Here is a 16,257-nt window from a genome sequence, read left to right as displayed (position 1 = left end):
ATTTTTGAATAAGTGAGCCAGCTCCACTTACATTTTTTCCCCATTAATTAATTTTCTGTAGGATTAGTGTAGTGGAAGCTTTGGCCATCAGGTTTTTCAGGGAATGTGAAGTTTTCCTATATAGGCAGTGGCCCTCTGCTTACCAAATCAGTCCTTTCTGAGTCAGACAGGATAGATGACCACTCAGCTGGGTCAACTGGAGGAGCTGCTGATCCATGGTGTAGGCTGGAAGTTGCTAAGGGAGTGAATGTGACATTGATCCCAATGACCACAGAAGCAGAAGGACCTATAAGGAAATTAGATTAATAATTATAATTAGAAATATTAATCTCAGGATATTCTACAGTAAACTGAGCAAATACAAAGGCTGCTGTGCTATTAACTTGCCACATCTGCTAAGGTTGAAACAGACATGGAAGGAACAATAGGATCAGTGGATGCACGTGCTGGGAAGTGCTCCTCGCCTGCAGAGGATGGACCTGATGAAAGATGAAAATAATAATAATAAAAGCTAGCCATGTTAAATGTCATATTAGAAGGTAATGCAACTATCAGTCAAAAACAAAGGCATGGTTTTATTATGGTTTAATAATGATCTGGGATTGTTGAAATTCATCATCAGCTGTAGCACTGGCACTTGGGGCAGGTGGAGCACAACCAACGTTGGGTGTGCCCCACCTCCAAAATATTTCAACAGTGCTACTAGGTAAGTTTCATAATAGTACATATTTAGCTCGTAACATAGCCTAGCTACTTAACATACCTTTATCTTGCTGTTTTTTCTCTTCTTCTGTTTTCTTCTTTTTCCTTTTCTCTGCACCAGAGGATATGTCCTTTTTTGTGACATTGCTGTTTTGCTGTCTGAATGTGCTTGCATCCTGCAGCCCGTTAACATAATATTGTGTTTAATATTTTGTTTCTGTATAATTACCATTGTCCATTGACAGTATAATCACACAAAAAAATAAAATAAAATCAAGCTGTCATTTCATGTGCTCTTGGGGGCCCCCTGGCAGCCGTTTAGTTCGCTTATGCCTTGGGCCGGCTCTGGTCTGTAGCCTACAAGTTAAATGAATGAATGAATTTACAAGTGTGCAAGGTGGGTGCAGAATCTCAGGAATACATCTTTGATGGGATAAGCTCTCAGCGGCTCTAGAAAATTCCTCAAAATAAGTCATCAGTAAATCATGTCATGTTTTTCATTTTTGTTGTTAAATAAATGAAATTCTGAATGAATGGTTTACACATTTTTTGATTATTTTTACAAATTTAATAAGTAAATAATTTGTATGAATATTTATATTGTATTTTATATATCTATATATCAGTATATAATTGTTTAACACATGCTATTTCGGTAGAGACATTAAATATATGGTGATAAAATATTGATAATTTTGTTTGTACTTTTATAATGCAGCCCTGATCACAGTCCAAAATGGCGGAGGCGTAGCTCTGCTGCTGCGTGGAGATGTTGCAATGGAACGTCCTATTAGCCTTCATCTCTTGTGCTTCTATACTCTTTGCTGATACTACTGCAAAGATTGGTGTATAAAAGAGAGTTAATGATGACAGCCATACTATGGGCAGATGTGTTAATGGCTTTCAGCTGAAGGTGGCACATAAGTGAATGGGCACTTAAGAGTATTTGAGTATATTTGATTCCTTTTGTAGACTATTTTAACAAACAAACTGCATGACATAATTTTGGAAAGGACTGCAGGACCTGTTTTGTGTTCTTTTAATTAGAACTAAATTTTTTTGCTGCTTTAGCACACAAGGAACTATAGTTCCCCTTAAGCTGTGTTCACACTGCCAGCTACTTTGTCGCTGTCGCCAGTGGTTGGCGGTTAGGTCGCTAGTGGTGTGTATGCAGGGCCGGCGCTACCTATAGGCGAACTAGGCAGTTGCCTAGGGCCTCGGCCTTGGAGGCGGGGCCTCCAAAACATACACATGCTTATCCACCAATTAAGAGCAGCAAAATACTATGCTGTTTGTCCATTGGATATAACAATTGTCATTCACCTGTAGTTAAACCGATTAATATCACCGTTTACATGCGAGTCACTCCCAACCTCTGAATTTATGAATGATGAGATTGTAGATGAATAAAATCCAACTTTTCTGCAAATTTATCTGATGGCTCGAGCTGAACTCATCCTTCAGGGGCTGCTAAGCGTAAGGCTAAGCAGGCACGCAAAGAAAGTGCAGCTCGTGATTCAGGTATCATCTATTTTTGAGTGATTGTAATGTATTGTAAAAAATAAACTGATTCTAACGATCAGCGTCATTTTTAGATAGATCATTTGACGGTTATTTCCAGTTCAAAAGAGCTGGCGCCGTTGATGGACTGAATTCGCTTCTGACACTTTGAATCCGAGCGTATGTAGCTACAATCGATTTCCAGCCCTAGTCAGGAGCTGACTCATAAAACACTACAGAAAAAGTCAAGTTTGTCAGTCAAAGAGCAAACGCACTATACTAAAGCATTGTTTATTATGTTTTAAAACAGTCTGTATATCTTCTAAACCACAGATGTTTAGCCTACATTAACTGCTCTAGTCTATCATAATAGACTATAGACCATAATAGACTTCATTTTTTTCGTTTTCCAATCATAAATACTGTTGCAATATTTATTGAAAATAAGTATGCAATCTTAAGCATATGAATAAGCACACAATTACAGTTGACTGAAATTAACTTGTCTTTTCACTTCCACTAGCAGCTGATTTGTGTATCATAAGGTATTTCTCTACAATACATACCTAATATGACTATATTTAGTCTATCAAAAACAAAAATGTTCATTATCCCAAATAGTGGGTTAGTGAGTTACCATAAATAAATTACTGAACAAATTACTGCAAAAACTTCCTGACTGCTAAAAAAAAAAAGATGACTTTTCAGATGATTTTTTTGTTTACCTTAATTAAAGTTACATTAATATGCACATTTAAGTAAAAATATAAAAATACTGATAACAGGTTTTGTATAAATAAAATGGTTAAGAATCATGTTTGTTTTCAAGTCTTTTTTTATTAAATTATGTTTTATTAACAAAGTTCGGGAGGAGCACATTCAGATAATCAACGAGATAAGAGGTATATATACTGCAGACTTAGCTCTGTTCATTGACAGTTTATCAGCATCCCTCCACCGCCCCCCATGTAAACAACACAATCCAAAATACAATGCAATCTAATGTAATACTGTGTAAGTCTGGCCAAAATTCAGAGCCTGGAGCCCTCCCCTGGACAGCATGCCAAATACGCATAATCTTTACTCTATTTAATTTGATGTAAGTGTGAACTCGTGAATTCTGAAAGGTGGAGGGGAGGAGGGCATGGCGGGGGGCCTCCAACATACATTTTGCCTAGGGCCTCCAAATGTCTAGAACCGGCCCTGTGTGTATGGAGAGTCTAAACAGCACTGTTTCTTTACAATTTATATTATTATTATTAAAATATTAGGATCACGTGAGCTCTACCATCTTCTCTCGTATTGGTTGTCGCTCCCGAAAGTTGCTCTTCATTTGCATACAGTTAACACATTTTCAACATTGTCACGTTGCTGGACACAGCCACATCTAGGGACACACCCATCCAGTGCTCATTCATTATTGTAGCGGTATGTGATTTTGTTTGTGTTGCAGTTAAAACAAAGATTTGCCCAAAATCTAGGCACAATTGCTGATCACAAATTTAAGACGAAAATCGGCCAATCGCAATAGGTGGCCAGTCGATCTGTGTCAAATCATTGATTAGCCTTTTGATTGTACTCTCCATTTGAATGATAATAACAAAACAATTGTGCATGAAATATCTAAAGCCATCTTTAATATAAAAAATAAAAATAATATCAGCTGTCAGACATTGCCTACTCCATCAGTTAACCATATTCCTACTACCTCTGTGGGGTGTAGCTGCAGGCTCACGCAGCAGTTCTGCTCACCCTTGCACACACATAAAATATGAATCAGGTGATAATCTTTGGATATTTTGATAATTTCTATTAACGGAACTGGAAACTACTGCAATTCTCTGAGTAGCAGTAACAACCTATGGTGGCGTAGTGGGCTAAAGCACATAACTGTTAATCAGAAGGTCACTGGTTTGATCCTCACGGCTACCACCATTGTGTCCTTGAGCAAGGCATTAACTCCAGGTTGCTCCGGGGGGATTGTCCCTGTAATAAGTGCACTGTAAGTCACTTTGGATAAAAGTGTCTGCCAAATGCATAAATGTAAATGTAACTGTAATTACGTGTTTGACCAATCATAGGTTGCAGCACCTCACACTGTCCCTCTTCTCCCAAAAAGTACTTACCCCCAGAGGAGAAGATAAAAAGTTGATATAAACGGCTAAGGGGAACTATAGTTCCTTGTGTGCTAAAGCAACCAAATATGTAGTTCTAATTAAAATAACCTAAAACAGGCTTTAGGTCCTGCAGTCCTTTCCAAAATTATGTCATGCAGTTTGTTTGTTAAATTAGTCTACAAAAGGAATCAAATATACTCAAATACTCTTAAGTGCCCATTCACTTATGTGCCATCTTCAGCTGAAAGCCATTAACACATCTGCCCATAGTATGGCTGTCATCATTAACTCTCTTTTATACACCAATCTTTCCAGCAGTATCAGTCTCATCATTAATTACAACAACAGAGTGTAATCAGCACATATTATGGCCGCCGCGTATAGCATTTTAGCGCATTAACGCCATGAATTCAGAATGTAAACAAGACAAATTACGCATTTTCTACTGCATATACATTATTACTTTAAATCATCATCGAGTGATTCAAACAGATTATTTTCTACTAATCTCATGTAAAATGTTACTTGTAGAATAAGGCATGAAGTAATTGATAACATAGTCACATTAGTTTATGTTTAACATGTAATCTTGAGTGTTCTCATATTTATATGTATTTCTGAACACCTCCAACAGCGGCACGCAGGTGGATCGATCATGCTTTGTACTTGTGTTGATGCCGGTGGCACAAGGGAACATTTCTCTGGTAGAGGAAAGAATGGATTAAATTAAATACCAGCAAATTCTGGAAGCAAACATCACCCCATCTGTAAAAAAGCTGAAGATGAAAAGAGGATTGCTTCTACAAAGAAAAGCAAAACATATATTCACAGAATCAACATTTAACCCCCATTATTGCCTTTCCCCCTCCCAATCCCCAACGTCCCCAAATAGAAAGGCTTTGCAATAGCGAAATAGGGGCAAGAATTTCCTTTTCAATACAAAACCAGAGAGGGGCCAAATGTGTGAGACTGAATGCATAATAATAAAACAATATCTTGGGTAGGCCTAGCCCACCTTTGTCAATCGGCCTATGCAATTTACTAAAATGTAATCTGGGACATTTACCATTCCAAATGAAAGACTTCGCTAAGCTATCAAATTGCTTGAAATAAGAGAGGGTTACATCTATAGGGAGAGACTGTAGCAGGTAGAATTTTGGAATATAATTAATTTTAATAACATTAGCCTTCCCAATCATAGATAAATGTAATGAAGCCCAGCTGCCCACATCACTTGAAAACCTTTTTAGTAAAGGGTCAAAATGAACGAACTAAATCACACAAATTTGCTGGGAATAAAATGCTCAAATACTTAATCCTGTTTGGGCCACTGGAAGGAGCCCGGCTGAAAAGCTTTTACCAGGCAGTATACTGTCAGAGCCAAAGTTTCAGATTTAGATAAATTAAATTGTATCCTGAGAAATTAGAAAAGGAATTAATAATTCTGTGGAGGCAAGGCATAGATCTAGTGGCGCCAGAGACAAATAATAAAATATCATCTGTTTAAAGCAAATGCTTATGCGTTTGTGTCACCACCCCTGGAAAATCATTATCCTTTCTTATCGCGGCTGCTAATGGGCAAGACAGAACAAATAAGGGGGAAAGAAGGCAACCCTGCCGGGTGCAATAATCTGAAATTAATCCATTTGTTTGTACCGCCACTACCGTGTGTATATAACTAACTTAATCCATCCAATAAAAGTATTCCTGAACCCGTACATTTCCAAAATCTTAAAAAGATTATCCCATTCTACCATATCAAATGCCTTTTCGGCATCAAGTGAGATGGCAGCGACCGGAGTCTGATCATTCGGCACTGACCACATGATATTGATGAAAAGACTAATGTTATCAGAAGAGCTACAGCCCCAAATATACCCCAACTGATCTGTATGTATAAGAGATGTCATAACTTTACTTAATCGGTTAGCCACATTTTTTTACAATATCTTAACATCTAGATGGATCAGGGAAATTGGACGTTAACTCCTTTTTAAGAATCAGACTGATCTGTGCTTGTGTCATGGTTAGCGGAAGCTTTCCATTCTTTAATAATTCCATCTGATCAAGATTGGAGCCAGTTCTGTAGCATAAGATCTAACAAATTCAGCGGCAAAGCCTTCTGTCCCCAGAGCCTGGCCTGTAGGCAATGCCTTAATTACCTCATCAAGCTCCTCCAAGATTACCTCTGAATCAAGAGATTGTTTTTGCTCAGCCGACAGTTTAGGATGTTCTAATGGTTTCACAAAGTTTCTAATATCAGATCTGAGACTAAAATGTTTCCAATTGACCATTCAACGACAGATGAAATGAGGGACTTAGATATAAAATAAAAAATCTATTCTAGAGTAAATTTTATGGACTGATAAAAAGAAATTCAAGTCCCTACCAGGTGGGTTCAAAAGTCTCCAAATATCTGTAAGACCAGGATATTTACACATCCTGTGAAGCATCAAGGGGCTTGCACACTTTTGCTTCACTATGATCAATGACTGAGCCTACCAATATTATATTATGAGGTTTGCCAGGGCTTGCAACATCCCTTCAAGATCTATAAAAAAGCCATGATCATCAACAATAGGTGCATGCATATTAGCCAAAACAATACTTTGTCCCTGAATATCAGCTAAAACAATAATGACTCTGTTTGAGACATTTGAATTGTAGATGTTTACTTAGAGTTATGACTCCTCTGCTCTTACTCGAGCCTGCACTATAAAAAAAATGCCCACCCCATATATTTCCAAATGTATCGGCATCCTGCAGAAAAAAATATGCATTTCTTGAAGAAACACTATATCATATTCCTTACGCTTAAGAGAAATAACCTTTTTTATGGGGTGCACCAACCCATTAACATTTCATGTGAAGAGTGACAATCCACTCATAATAGATTGTGTCAAAGAAAAGATTTTAAAGACCATATTCCAACATAAGTGCAAAAATCAAACCCTAAGCTTCCCTAAGGCAAAAAATGTGCACATTAACCCCGCACACGACGGTGTCAACTGGTGTCCATCCCTCCAAACTCAAACAGTCCACGGATGCCTACGAGAACCCCCGCGACAACCTTGCCGTCGGATTGCTCAAGTCTTTTCTATACACATTTTGTGAGACAGAATTACACAGCAAAATATCTATATCTAATCTATAAAACAAACTCCAGCCAATAGGCAGAATAAACACAAAGAGCATGTAGATTCATCCATAAAACTGTCCTGAATGTGTGTTATTCTATAAAATAAACTCCAGCCGCTAGGCGAAACCAGCACAAAAAGAATGCGCAGATTCTTCAAACAGTCAATCGAAAGTTCAGTGAGCAGGTCCACTAGACTGCAACATTAGTACAAGCAAATTACTTACTTCAATGACTTTGCAAGAAATACTCCACAAAATAAACTCCAGCCATGAGCCCAAAAAAAACAACAACCTGTAGGCTCCTCAAACTCTCAAGTGGTTCAGTGAACCACTCTGCTGCAATACGAGTACCACAAAATGACTTTATGAACTTTATGAAGGCTATCGCTTGCTGTGGGCATGTGAATGTTTTACGGCCATCCTTAGCATCTATTCTTAATTTGGCCGGGAATGTTAGTGCAAAATCGAACTTTTGTTGATGTAAATGTTTCATGTATTCCTTGAATCGATCAAGTTTCTCTCTTGTAGAGTTTGTAAAGTCTGGAAACAAGAAAATGCTGTGATTCTTCCAAGAAAGCCTTCCTTTACTCCTCGTCTCATGCAACACAAGATCTTTATCAGATGATCTCAGAAATTTGGCCAGAATAGATCGGGGCATGTCTCCCTCAGGGGATCGCTGAGCCCTTTGAGCTCACTTTATTTTCAGCTCATGGCCTGCTGTGTTGAGCAGACTCGGAAAGAGCCCATCCATGAATTCCACCATATTCTGTCCCTTTATTTCCTCCAGGACTCCCGCGATACAGACATTATTCTGCCCTCTATGGTTTTCCACGTCCTCCAACTTCTCCCAGACACGCACCAAATCCACCTTGGTCAGTAGCAGATTAGCAGCTAATCCCCTCTCCGATGACTCCAGATAGTCGATCCGTTTCTCGACATCCCCCACTCTTGTGACTACATCAGTAAATTTCACAGCAAGATCCCCCAAGTCAGCAACGACCTTCGTCAACATTGCCGACATGTTCAAACATCTCTCAGAACAAATCAAATCCCTGGCTCGCAGCCCGCTCAGGGGTGTCAGCTTGAGCACGTAAATGTCTTTTAATGTCTCCAGAGCCCGAGGATTTTGAATTCTGTGTCATATTGTTCTCCTAGAACAGTTATAGTACAGTGTATTGAATCTCACCGGTTTATATCATAAAAGGTATTAAAACTAGCAAAGTGCGCAGAGCTCGCCGTCCACATGTCTGATCCTTGCATGGCATTACGTGACGTCTGGAAAAAAATACCTTTTTTTAGCCTAATCTGAGCTTTATTGAGCTTTTCTGATTTTATTTATACATTTTATTATTAGTATTATTTATATATACATATATACACTGTATATGCAGTTGCAATCAAAATTATTCAACCCCCCCATTAAGGATTTACAAAGGTAAGCTTTTCTGATTGTTTACAGACAGGATTTTTTTTTTACTTTTAATTGACTATATCACAATTCCAGTGGATCAGAAGTTTACATACACTAAGTTAACTGTGCCTTTAAGAAGCTTGGAGAATTCCAGAAAATAATGTCAAGCCTTTAGGCAATCAGCCAATTAGCTTCTGATTGGCTAATTGGAGTCAATTGGAGGTGTACCTGTAGATGTATTTAAAAAATATATATTTCTCTAAACTTCTCCGTCATGGCCCACTTAAGTGCCAAAAATCCCAACTTTATAGAGCTGTAGTTTGACATATTGCGCTCCGTGGGCCTAAGACTACGGCTTGCATAGGCTATGAGCCGCAACTCCCCCGTTCCTGGGACAGAACTGCTCCCAATCCTCCATGGATAGCATCTACCTCCAAGATAAAGGGAAGGGAGAAGTCAGCATAAGCCAATACTGGGTCAGAGGTGAGCCTACTCGTCAACCCCTCAAAGCTCACCTGACACTGCTCCGTCCACGTTGCACCAAAACTTGACTGCGCTCGAGCCCTTGGCTTACGATTGGCAATCTCAGCCACCAGCCGGTGCAGAGGGGCTGCCAACTTGACGAAACCCTCTACAAACCGTCTATAGTAACTGGCAAACCCCAGGAACGACCGGAGTTCTGCCACCCCCGTAGGGCACTGCCATCACGTCACTGCCTACGTCTTGCTTGGATCTGTTGACACCCCTTTGGCAGAAATCACATGTCCCAGATAACTTACCTCCTGCTGGAAAAACATGCATTTAGCTAGTCTAGCCTTCAACCCCTCTTGCTACAGGCGACTCAAAACCACCTCCAACCGCTCAGATGTTGGGTCACGGAGGAGGAAAACACCACTATGTCATCCAGATACAAAAGCAGGGACTGACACTGCTGATCCCCAAACAACCTCTCCATCAACCGCTGGAAGGTGTTTGGGGTATTGCAGAGCCCAAACGGTATACGATTCCATTCAAAGAGGCCGAATGTGGTGCAAAAAGCAGCCTTGGGTCTATCCTCCTCCATGACAGGAACCTGATTGTACCCACTGGCGAGGTCCATGGTGGAAAACCAACGGGCCCCACTCAATGAGTCCAATGTTTCCTCGATGCGCGGCAGAGGAAAAGTGTCTTTTCGGGACTTTGCGTTCAGCTGGCGGTAGTCTAAACACATACGCAACGTACAGTCCTTTTTTTGGCCAGCACAATGGGAGAGGCATAAGGACTACAACTCTCTAAATGTATTTGGCTAAGGTGCATGTAAACTTCTAACTTAAACTGTATATAGCAATGCTAAACAAAGGGGGAATATTTTGGATCAAAGAGGGCTGAAAACAATGCAAATGATCAAAATGGAACAGTTCTAAGCTTTTGTTTTTCAGATGGATTAGAAGACATTTACAGGCTCAAGTAAGTTTTATTGAAAAACACATTTGAGACTATATACATACTTTTCTTATATACAATAAAATAATAGTTTTCAGAATAAATACAGCAGCAGTCGGTCAAAACAATCTAAATGGCAAAATGTAAATGTATTCCAGGAATCCTTGAGATAATTGGATATTTTAACAATCAAGCTAGATTTCTAGGAGAAGGACAGAGCGTCCCTGGTTTAACGCCTAATAGAACAAATATAAACATTTCAGCAGACCAAAAGACAGTGACAAAATCTTGTAGAGGTAGACAGATGCTTAAAAAACAAAGTGAAATAAAATAAAAGCCAAATAAATGAACTTACAGAATACAAACAACAAGTGAATCATAGTGTCCAGACTGTATTTAAAGTGTGTACAGCTTTATCTTGATGTATACTGAATCAGTGTGGACATTCCAAACAAAGATTGAGGCAGAATTATTGACTAAACTACAGATGTGATAAGTAAAACATATTATACAGTTGAATGTTATTGTGGAGCGTAAAGATTTTATATTTGAATATCCAATGACCCAGATTTGGATCTTGCCTAGGTGGAGATACAGTTATGCAGTCTTCAGCAATGGAGTAGTTTAGTATGAAAAAACGTTGTGCTAGTAAAAACAAAAAGCAGCAATTTTCTACTCATCTATGAGGTTCATTAATCAAAGTCATTCTGGAATATCTGGTAGAATTCAGTCAAAAGCTATTTTATAAATATTAAAACCATGTAACACCCATGTACATATAAGAATAAATAGGTATAGGTATATGAAAGGGAATATAAATTAAGGGTAATGTCCTCTCAGTTAAAGCTTTGCGCTTCAGTGCGTGACCTCTTGATGACACTGGGCATCTCCTGTTAAATCATCACTGCCTGGAATTCTCTTTCCATTCCAGGAAGACACACACCAACAGCGTGGCGGATGGCCAATCAGAGACGTCTCACACTGATAAAGCAGCAAAAACAGTGTCACGATATAGTACTACATAAACGTAAAAGGCCCACAGCACAGGAAAACATGACCATTTTAGGGTTAGTGTGCCAGATACTAAGAAGGCAACTGTTTATCTGGACAACAGATTATCCAGATCAATGTAATGTACTGTTGAAAACATACTGTATTTGAACATAACAACAACGGAGTTACAATTGTGGGTTAAAGTTTTTTAAATAATTCATTTCCATACAGAATTATAGCTTAATTTTGCTGCTTTAGTTGGATGGAGAGGGAAACCCACCTGTTTGGCCTTGTAGAACCCATGCTTGTCACAGTTAGGGAGGTAGAAATTTGTGAATTTCTCGCCTAATATCTGCTGTGATTCAGTAATGATGTCCAAAGAGGCATGCAATTCAGTGTGACATGGACCCTATATGAAAGAGGGAAAATGTAAGAAAACTAAAACAAAAACTATGTTTTCTTCTTATGGTTATTATTAATCTGCATCCTCTGACATGGATTCTATGGCAGCCCCATAGATCCATATGGTAAAAAGTTGTGACATTTGGCACACTGGTAAGGGAGAATCTGAGAATTCCTTGTCGCAATAGTCTTACTCAAACCTTCTAGTGCCACCATAAATTTAAAGATTACTTATTTTTATGATAATAACGTTTGAACCAAATGACCAAATGAAATTCTTGTTTCTTCTGATTCCTTGGCTCATGGCAAGTCAAATATTGCAATTTCCTAGATTTTCCAGCATTTAAAAATGTCTGAAAAACCTACTTTAACTTCTAGGCCGTTAATTCTAACTTTACTTTTTACAAAACTAAAAGTTTATTTTCCAAACTTGTGATGTGAAAAATTATTTGCCCCTTCCTGAATTCTTCTATTTTTTATACTTAATAGTTTTCGATCTTCAAATGAGATATGACTTAAAACAAAGGCAACTTAAGAAAACACAAAGTACAGTTTTCAAATATATATATATATATATATATATATATATATATATATATATATATATATATATATATATATATATATATATATATATATATTAACTGCCCCCTTAAACTTAATAGCTGATTGTGCCACCCAACAACTGCAACCAAGCACTTCTGATAACTCGAGATCAGTTTTTCACAACGCTGTGGTGGAATTTTGACCCACTCTTCTTTGCTGAACTGCTTTACTTCAGCCACATTGGAGGGTTGGAGCATGAACTGCCTGTTTAAGGTCCTGCCACAGCATCTCAATCGGGTTCAAATCAGGACTTTGACTAGGCCACTCCTAAATTTGAATTGGAGTGGAGTTACTCCTGTGCTTTGGATCATTGTCTTGCTGCATAATCCAGTTGCGCTTGATCTTCAACTCACGCACTGATGACGGGACGTTCTCCTTTAGGATTTTCTGGTTGAGAGCAGAATTCATGTTTCCATCAATTATTGCAAGTCACCCTGAAGCAGCAAAGCACCCCCACAATATCACACCACCACACTACCTTTATTGACGTGAGTGAGGCCTGCAGTTTCTTGGATATTGTCCTTGACTTTTTTGTGACTTCCTGGATGAGTCATCTCTGTGCTCTTGTAGGAATTCTGGAAGGTCGACCACTTCTGGTAAGGTTCACTACTGTGCAAAGTTTTCTCCATTTGGAGATAATGGCTCTCACTCAGGTTCTTTGCACCTTGACATAGTGTGCTACTGGGTGAAACCTTTCATCTAACTTCATACTGCTGAAATGTCCTTTTCAGGTGTTGACTTGATTGAACAGGACTGGAAGTAATCAGGCCTGGGCATTTCTAATCTAGCTGAATCCCATTATAAATGCAGTTTCATAGATTTTGGAAATGTGTAAATAAGGGGGTAAATACATTTTCACACAGACCAGTTGGTATTGGATAACGTTTTTGCTTCAATAAATAATATTATAATTTCAAAACTGTATTTTGTGTTTACTCAGATTACCTTTGTTATATGTAAAATTAAGTTTGAATTTTTTTAAACAATTTAGTTCACAGAACTGAAAAAATTGGTGGGAAGCGAAAGGAAATCTGCCTAAACTACAGTAGCTGTGACAGCTTTGACCAGAGATTAGGCTAAGAAATCTCAGGTATCGAGTAAGGTATTCCCAGACCCAGAAATGTAACAATTTATAGCCACATGATGCTTTAGATGTACCTGTTGTACCAGTTTCTTTCGGATTGCATTCACTTTGGCCTTGATGCTCTCTTGTGCCTCTGCCGCGTCCTGTGGATTAAGCGGTCTGTTGAGTCCCAGCAGATAATTCAAAGAGCCCTGTTCAGATGTGATATCTGTGTCATCTACAGAGAGATTTCAGAGATAAAGTCAATATTGATTTTAGACATTCCTCCCCAGTGTTGTAGGAGAAATAAAACATGGAGTCATGGTGCAGAACTTTAAAAACTATCAAAGTAAATGTGGGCGACAAAGTCACATAGATGCAAAATGGATAACAACATGCAGCCAACAAATTCAAGTAGATGTGGCAGACAAAATAAAAACATTTCACTTAACAACAAGTACGATCTATAAATGTACATACAGGCTATATGTGAATATTGTTGAGTGAAAAACAAGGAAAAAAGAAGATTATGATAGCATCCATTTGCAATGGTTCAAAGCTCCACTAATAAATCAATGCTGTATAGACACACACCTTCAGTCTCATCATTTTCGGTGCAGACGGCTTGTCCACGTGTCAGAGCGTGGAGCGGCCGTGGGTCACCAGGTCTTGGCATACAGCGCAATCCAGTGCTGCAATGAGCCGTGTAGATTCCACAGGACTCACCTTTCTTCAGAGCACAGGCGAAGCAGCAACCGCAGCCCGGCTCTCTCAGGACCTCCTGACAGTCCGAAGACACCACGGGACAGGCGCTGAGCTGGTCCTGGGAGCATGGAGCACAGCGGATGGGCTCTGGCCCAACCACAGGTGTAAGCTCCGCTGGCCAGAAGATGCTCACGAACATCACCGACAAACACAATCCTCGCATAGCCAAAGAAAACAACTGCTATTTAGTGAAGAACTGAATTTTTGATCTTGTGTTGGTCAATTCTGGTTCTTTGTGGATGTGTGCTGGGTTTTTATGCTGTAACTTGACCTCAAAGAAGTTAATTATTGACATACTCCGTGTCTGTAATAATTCCTCTGTTTTCAGCCTGTAGGTTTGCTCTGATTGCGTAGACTTGTAGTGGACATCAATATTTACTCTAGAACGGATTGTGCTACAGTGATTTTTCCGCAATGTGGACTAACAAGCAATTTTTTCCAATTACACCACTCAAAACTTTGATCTTGATACTGCCATTTACAGTTGTAAAAACACTGTCCACCATTTTTTTCATCACACAGCAGGAGTTGCATTAGTAACCATATCTAAGCTATGTTTTGAACGTAGTTTAAGTTGGGTCACAAAAACAAGGTCATCTGGTCATTGCATAACAGGATGGATTCCTTTGAAGTCTTCAACAATCATAACATGTTTGTCATGAGGTGCTGCGCAGTAATTAGGAGTTTCCTGGTGTAGTATTATTCACACGATCTACAGCAAACATTTGAGAATGGTATTGAAGTGTCCAAATCACAAGATCTCCGGCATGAAACTGAAGTCAACCCATAGTTCAAGCCTACTGTATTTGAAGATAACATTTACTCTTCATTTGAAAATGTACATGCATTTCACCTTTGCAAAAATAATAGATACCATTCATTTACAAAACATTTTAATAACACACATCCTATGTTCTCTGAAAAGCCAAACTCAAAACACTTTGATGCCTCATGCAATGGTGTCGAAATGATCACAGTTCATTTTTTTATAGTTTAGAGTTGATGTAGGAATGTTTAGGAGTGTATCAATGTCTATTCGAACAAACCATCAGCAAATGATTAACATTCCACCCACACATGTTTCAGCCATAGATTGCGTAATAATAAAGAAAACAGTTGACCAATGATGAATTCAATAAAAATTTGAAATCCTTTTCACAGTCTCCCTCTACATCTTTACTTTTATTCCTAACTCCTGAGAATAAACCGAAGGACAAGGAAATGGAAAGTAATAAAGACAAAAGAAAAATGCAAATAATGACCTCAGATATTAAGACAGATAAAAAGTTCAGTGTAACAGAGGAACATGTAATGGATGTGTCCACTTCCCTTTATAAATTACATTTAGTCTCCGGGTTCTTTATTTGATGGTGAACTCATGAGTTGTGGCATTTCATGCATCAAATTCACCAGCAGAAACACTTTTTAAATTTGTCTTGACCATAATAATTGAAGATATCTTCAAATATTTTAATCAAATCTTTAGTGAACCAGGACCTCATTCCACCCCATTCATGCCACCACCTTTTTAGTATTCCCCAGTCTTTCTCATGAATAGTGTAACAATATAATACAAAAAATGACAAAATAGCAACAAAAAAATATATATTTCTCAAAATGCTCTATTACCAAAACAAATATAGTGACCCGATAAATGAAAGTGTGTCACAATAGTCACAAAATATATTTGCAGTTTCATGAATCATATTTTAATGATTATTTCATGTCTATATATGTTTTCTATAACAGTATATGTATTTCTTTGTTAATTACTAGACAAAGGAGTACTATATTCATATAAATGATTACTATACCATGCCACTTTTCTGCACAACGAAGGTGGATTATCAGTATCCCATCCGTTTGTACACATACATGTTAAACATGCTATTTGTTCCTCAAGGTTGCTCTGTTGTTTGAGTGATTGACTTCATTTACATTTGACATTGCTAATGTAACTACAACACATAAACAGCATGATGTGTAGCTTATGTGTTATGCAGGTCAATGTGTGTTTGACAACCAGATTTGTCTCATAAAATCTCAGCATTAAAATGTAATGAATCCCATTCTATCATCGGCAGCGGCGGATTTAGGCATGGGCAACATGGGCAGCCACCCGGGGCGGCGTAACATGA

The 16,257-nt window shown here is 38.5% G+C and overlaps 1 protein-coding gene across 2 annotated transcripts; it reads right to left on the bottom strand.

Moving 5' to 3' along the window:
- Positions 1 to 10,301: 10,301 nt before the first annotated feature.
- On the bottom strand, positions 10,302 to 14,342 carry LOC127649655 (insulin-like growth factor-binding protein 1). 2 transcript variants are annotated; one of them, XM_052134900.1, is made up of 4 exons: positions 13,949 to 14,342; positions 13,450 to 13,592; positions 11,564 to 11,692; positions 10,302 to 11,271 (listed from the first exon to the last, which is right to left on the bottom strand). In XM_052134900.1, the coding sequence occupies exons 1-4, from the start codon at positions 14,280 to 14,282 to the stop codon at positions 11,146 to 11,148; spliced, it is 732 nt and encodes a 243-aa protein (XP_051990860.1). In that variant the 5' UTR covers positions 14,283 to 14,342; the 3' UTR covers positions 10,302 to 11,145. The 2 variants fall into 2 exon arrangements, with proteins under 2 accessions (XP_051990860.1, XP_051990861.1); XM_052134901.1 differs by having other exon boundaries at positions 14,081 to 14,342.
- Positions 14,343 to 16,257: the final 1,915 nt, after the last annotated feature.

The sequence above is a fragment of the Xyrauchen texanus genome, chromosome 9 (assembly GCF_025860055.1).
Source record: "Xyrauchen texanus isolate HMW12.3.18 chromosome 9, RBS_HiC_50CHRs, whole genome shotgun sequence".
NCBI lineage: Eukaryota > Metazoa > Chordata > Actinopteri > Cypriniformes > Catostomidae > Xyrauchen > Xyrauchen texanus.
This window is presented reverse-complemented; position numbering and strand designations above follow the sequence as displayed.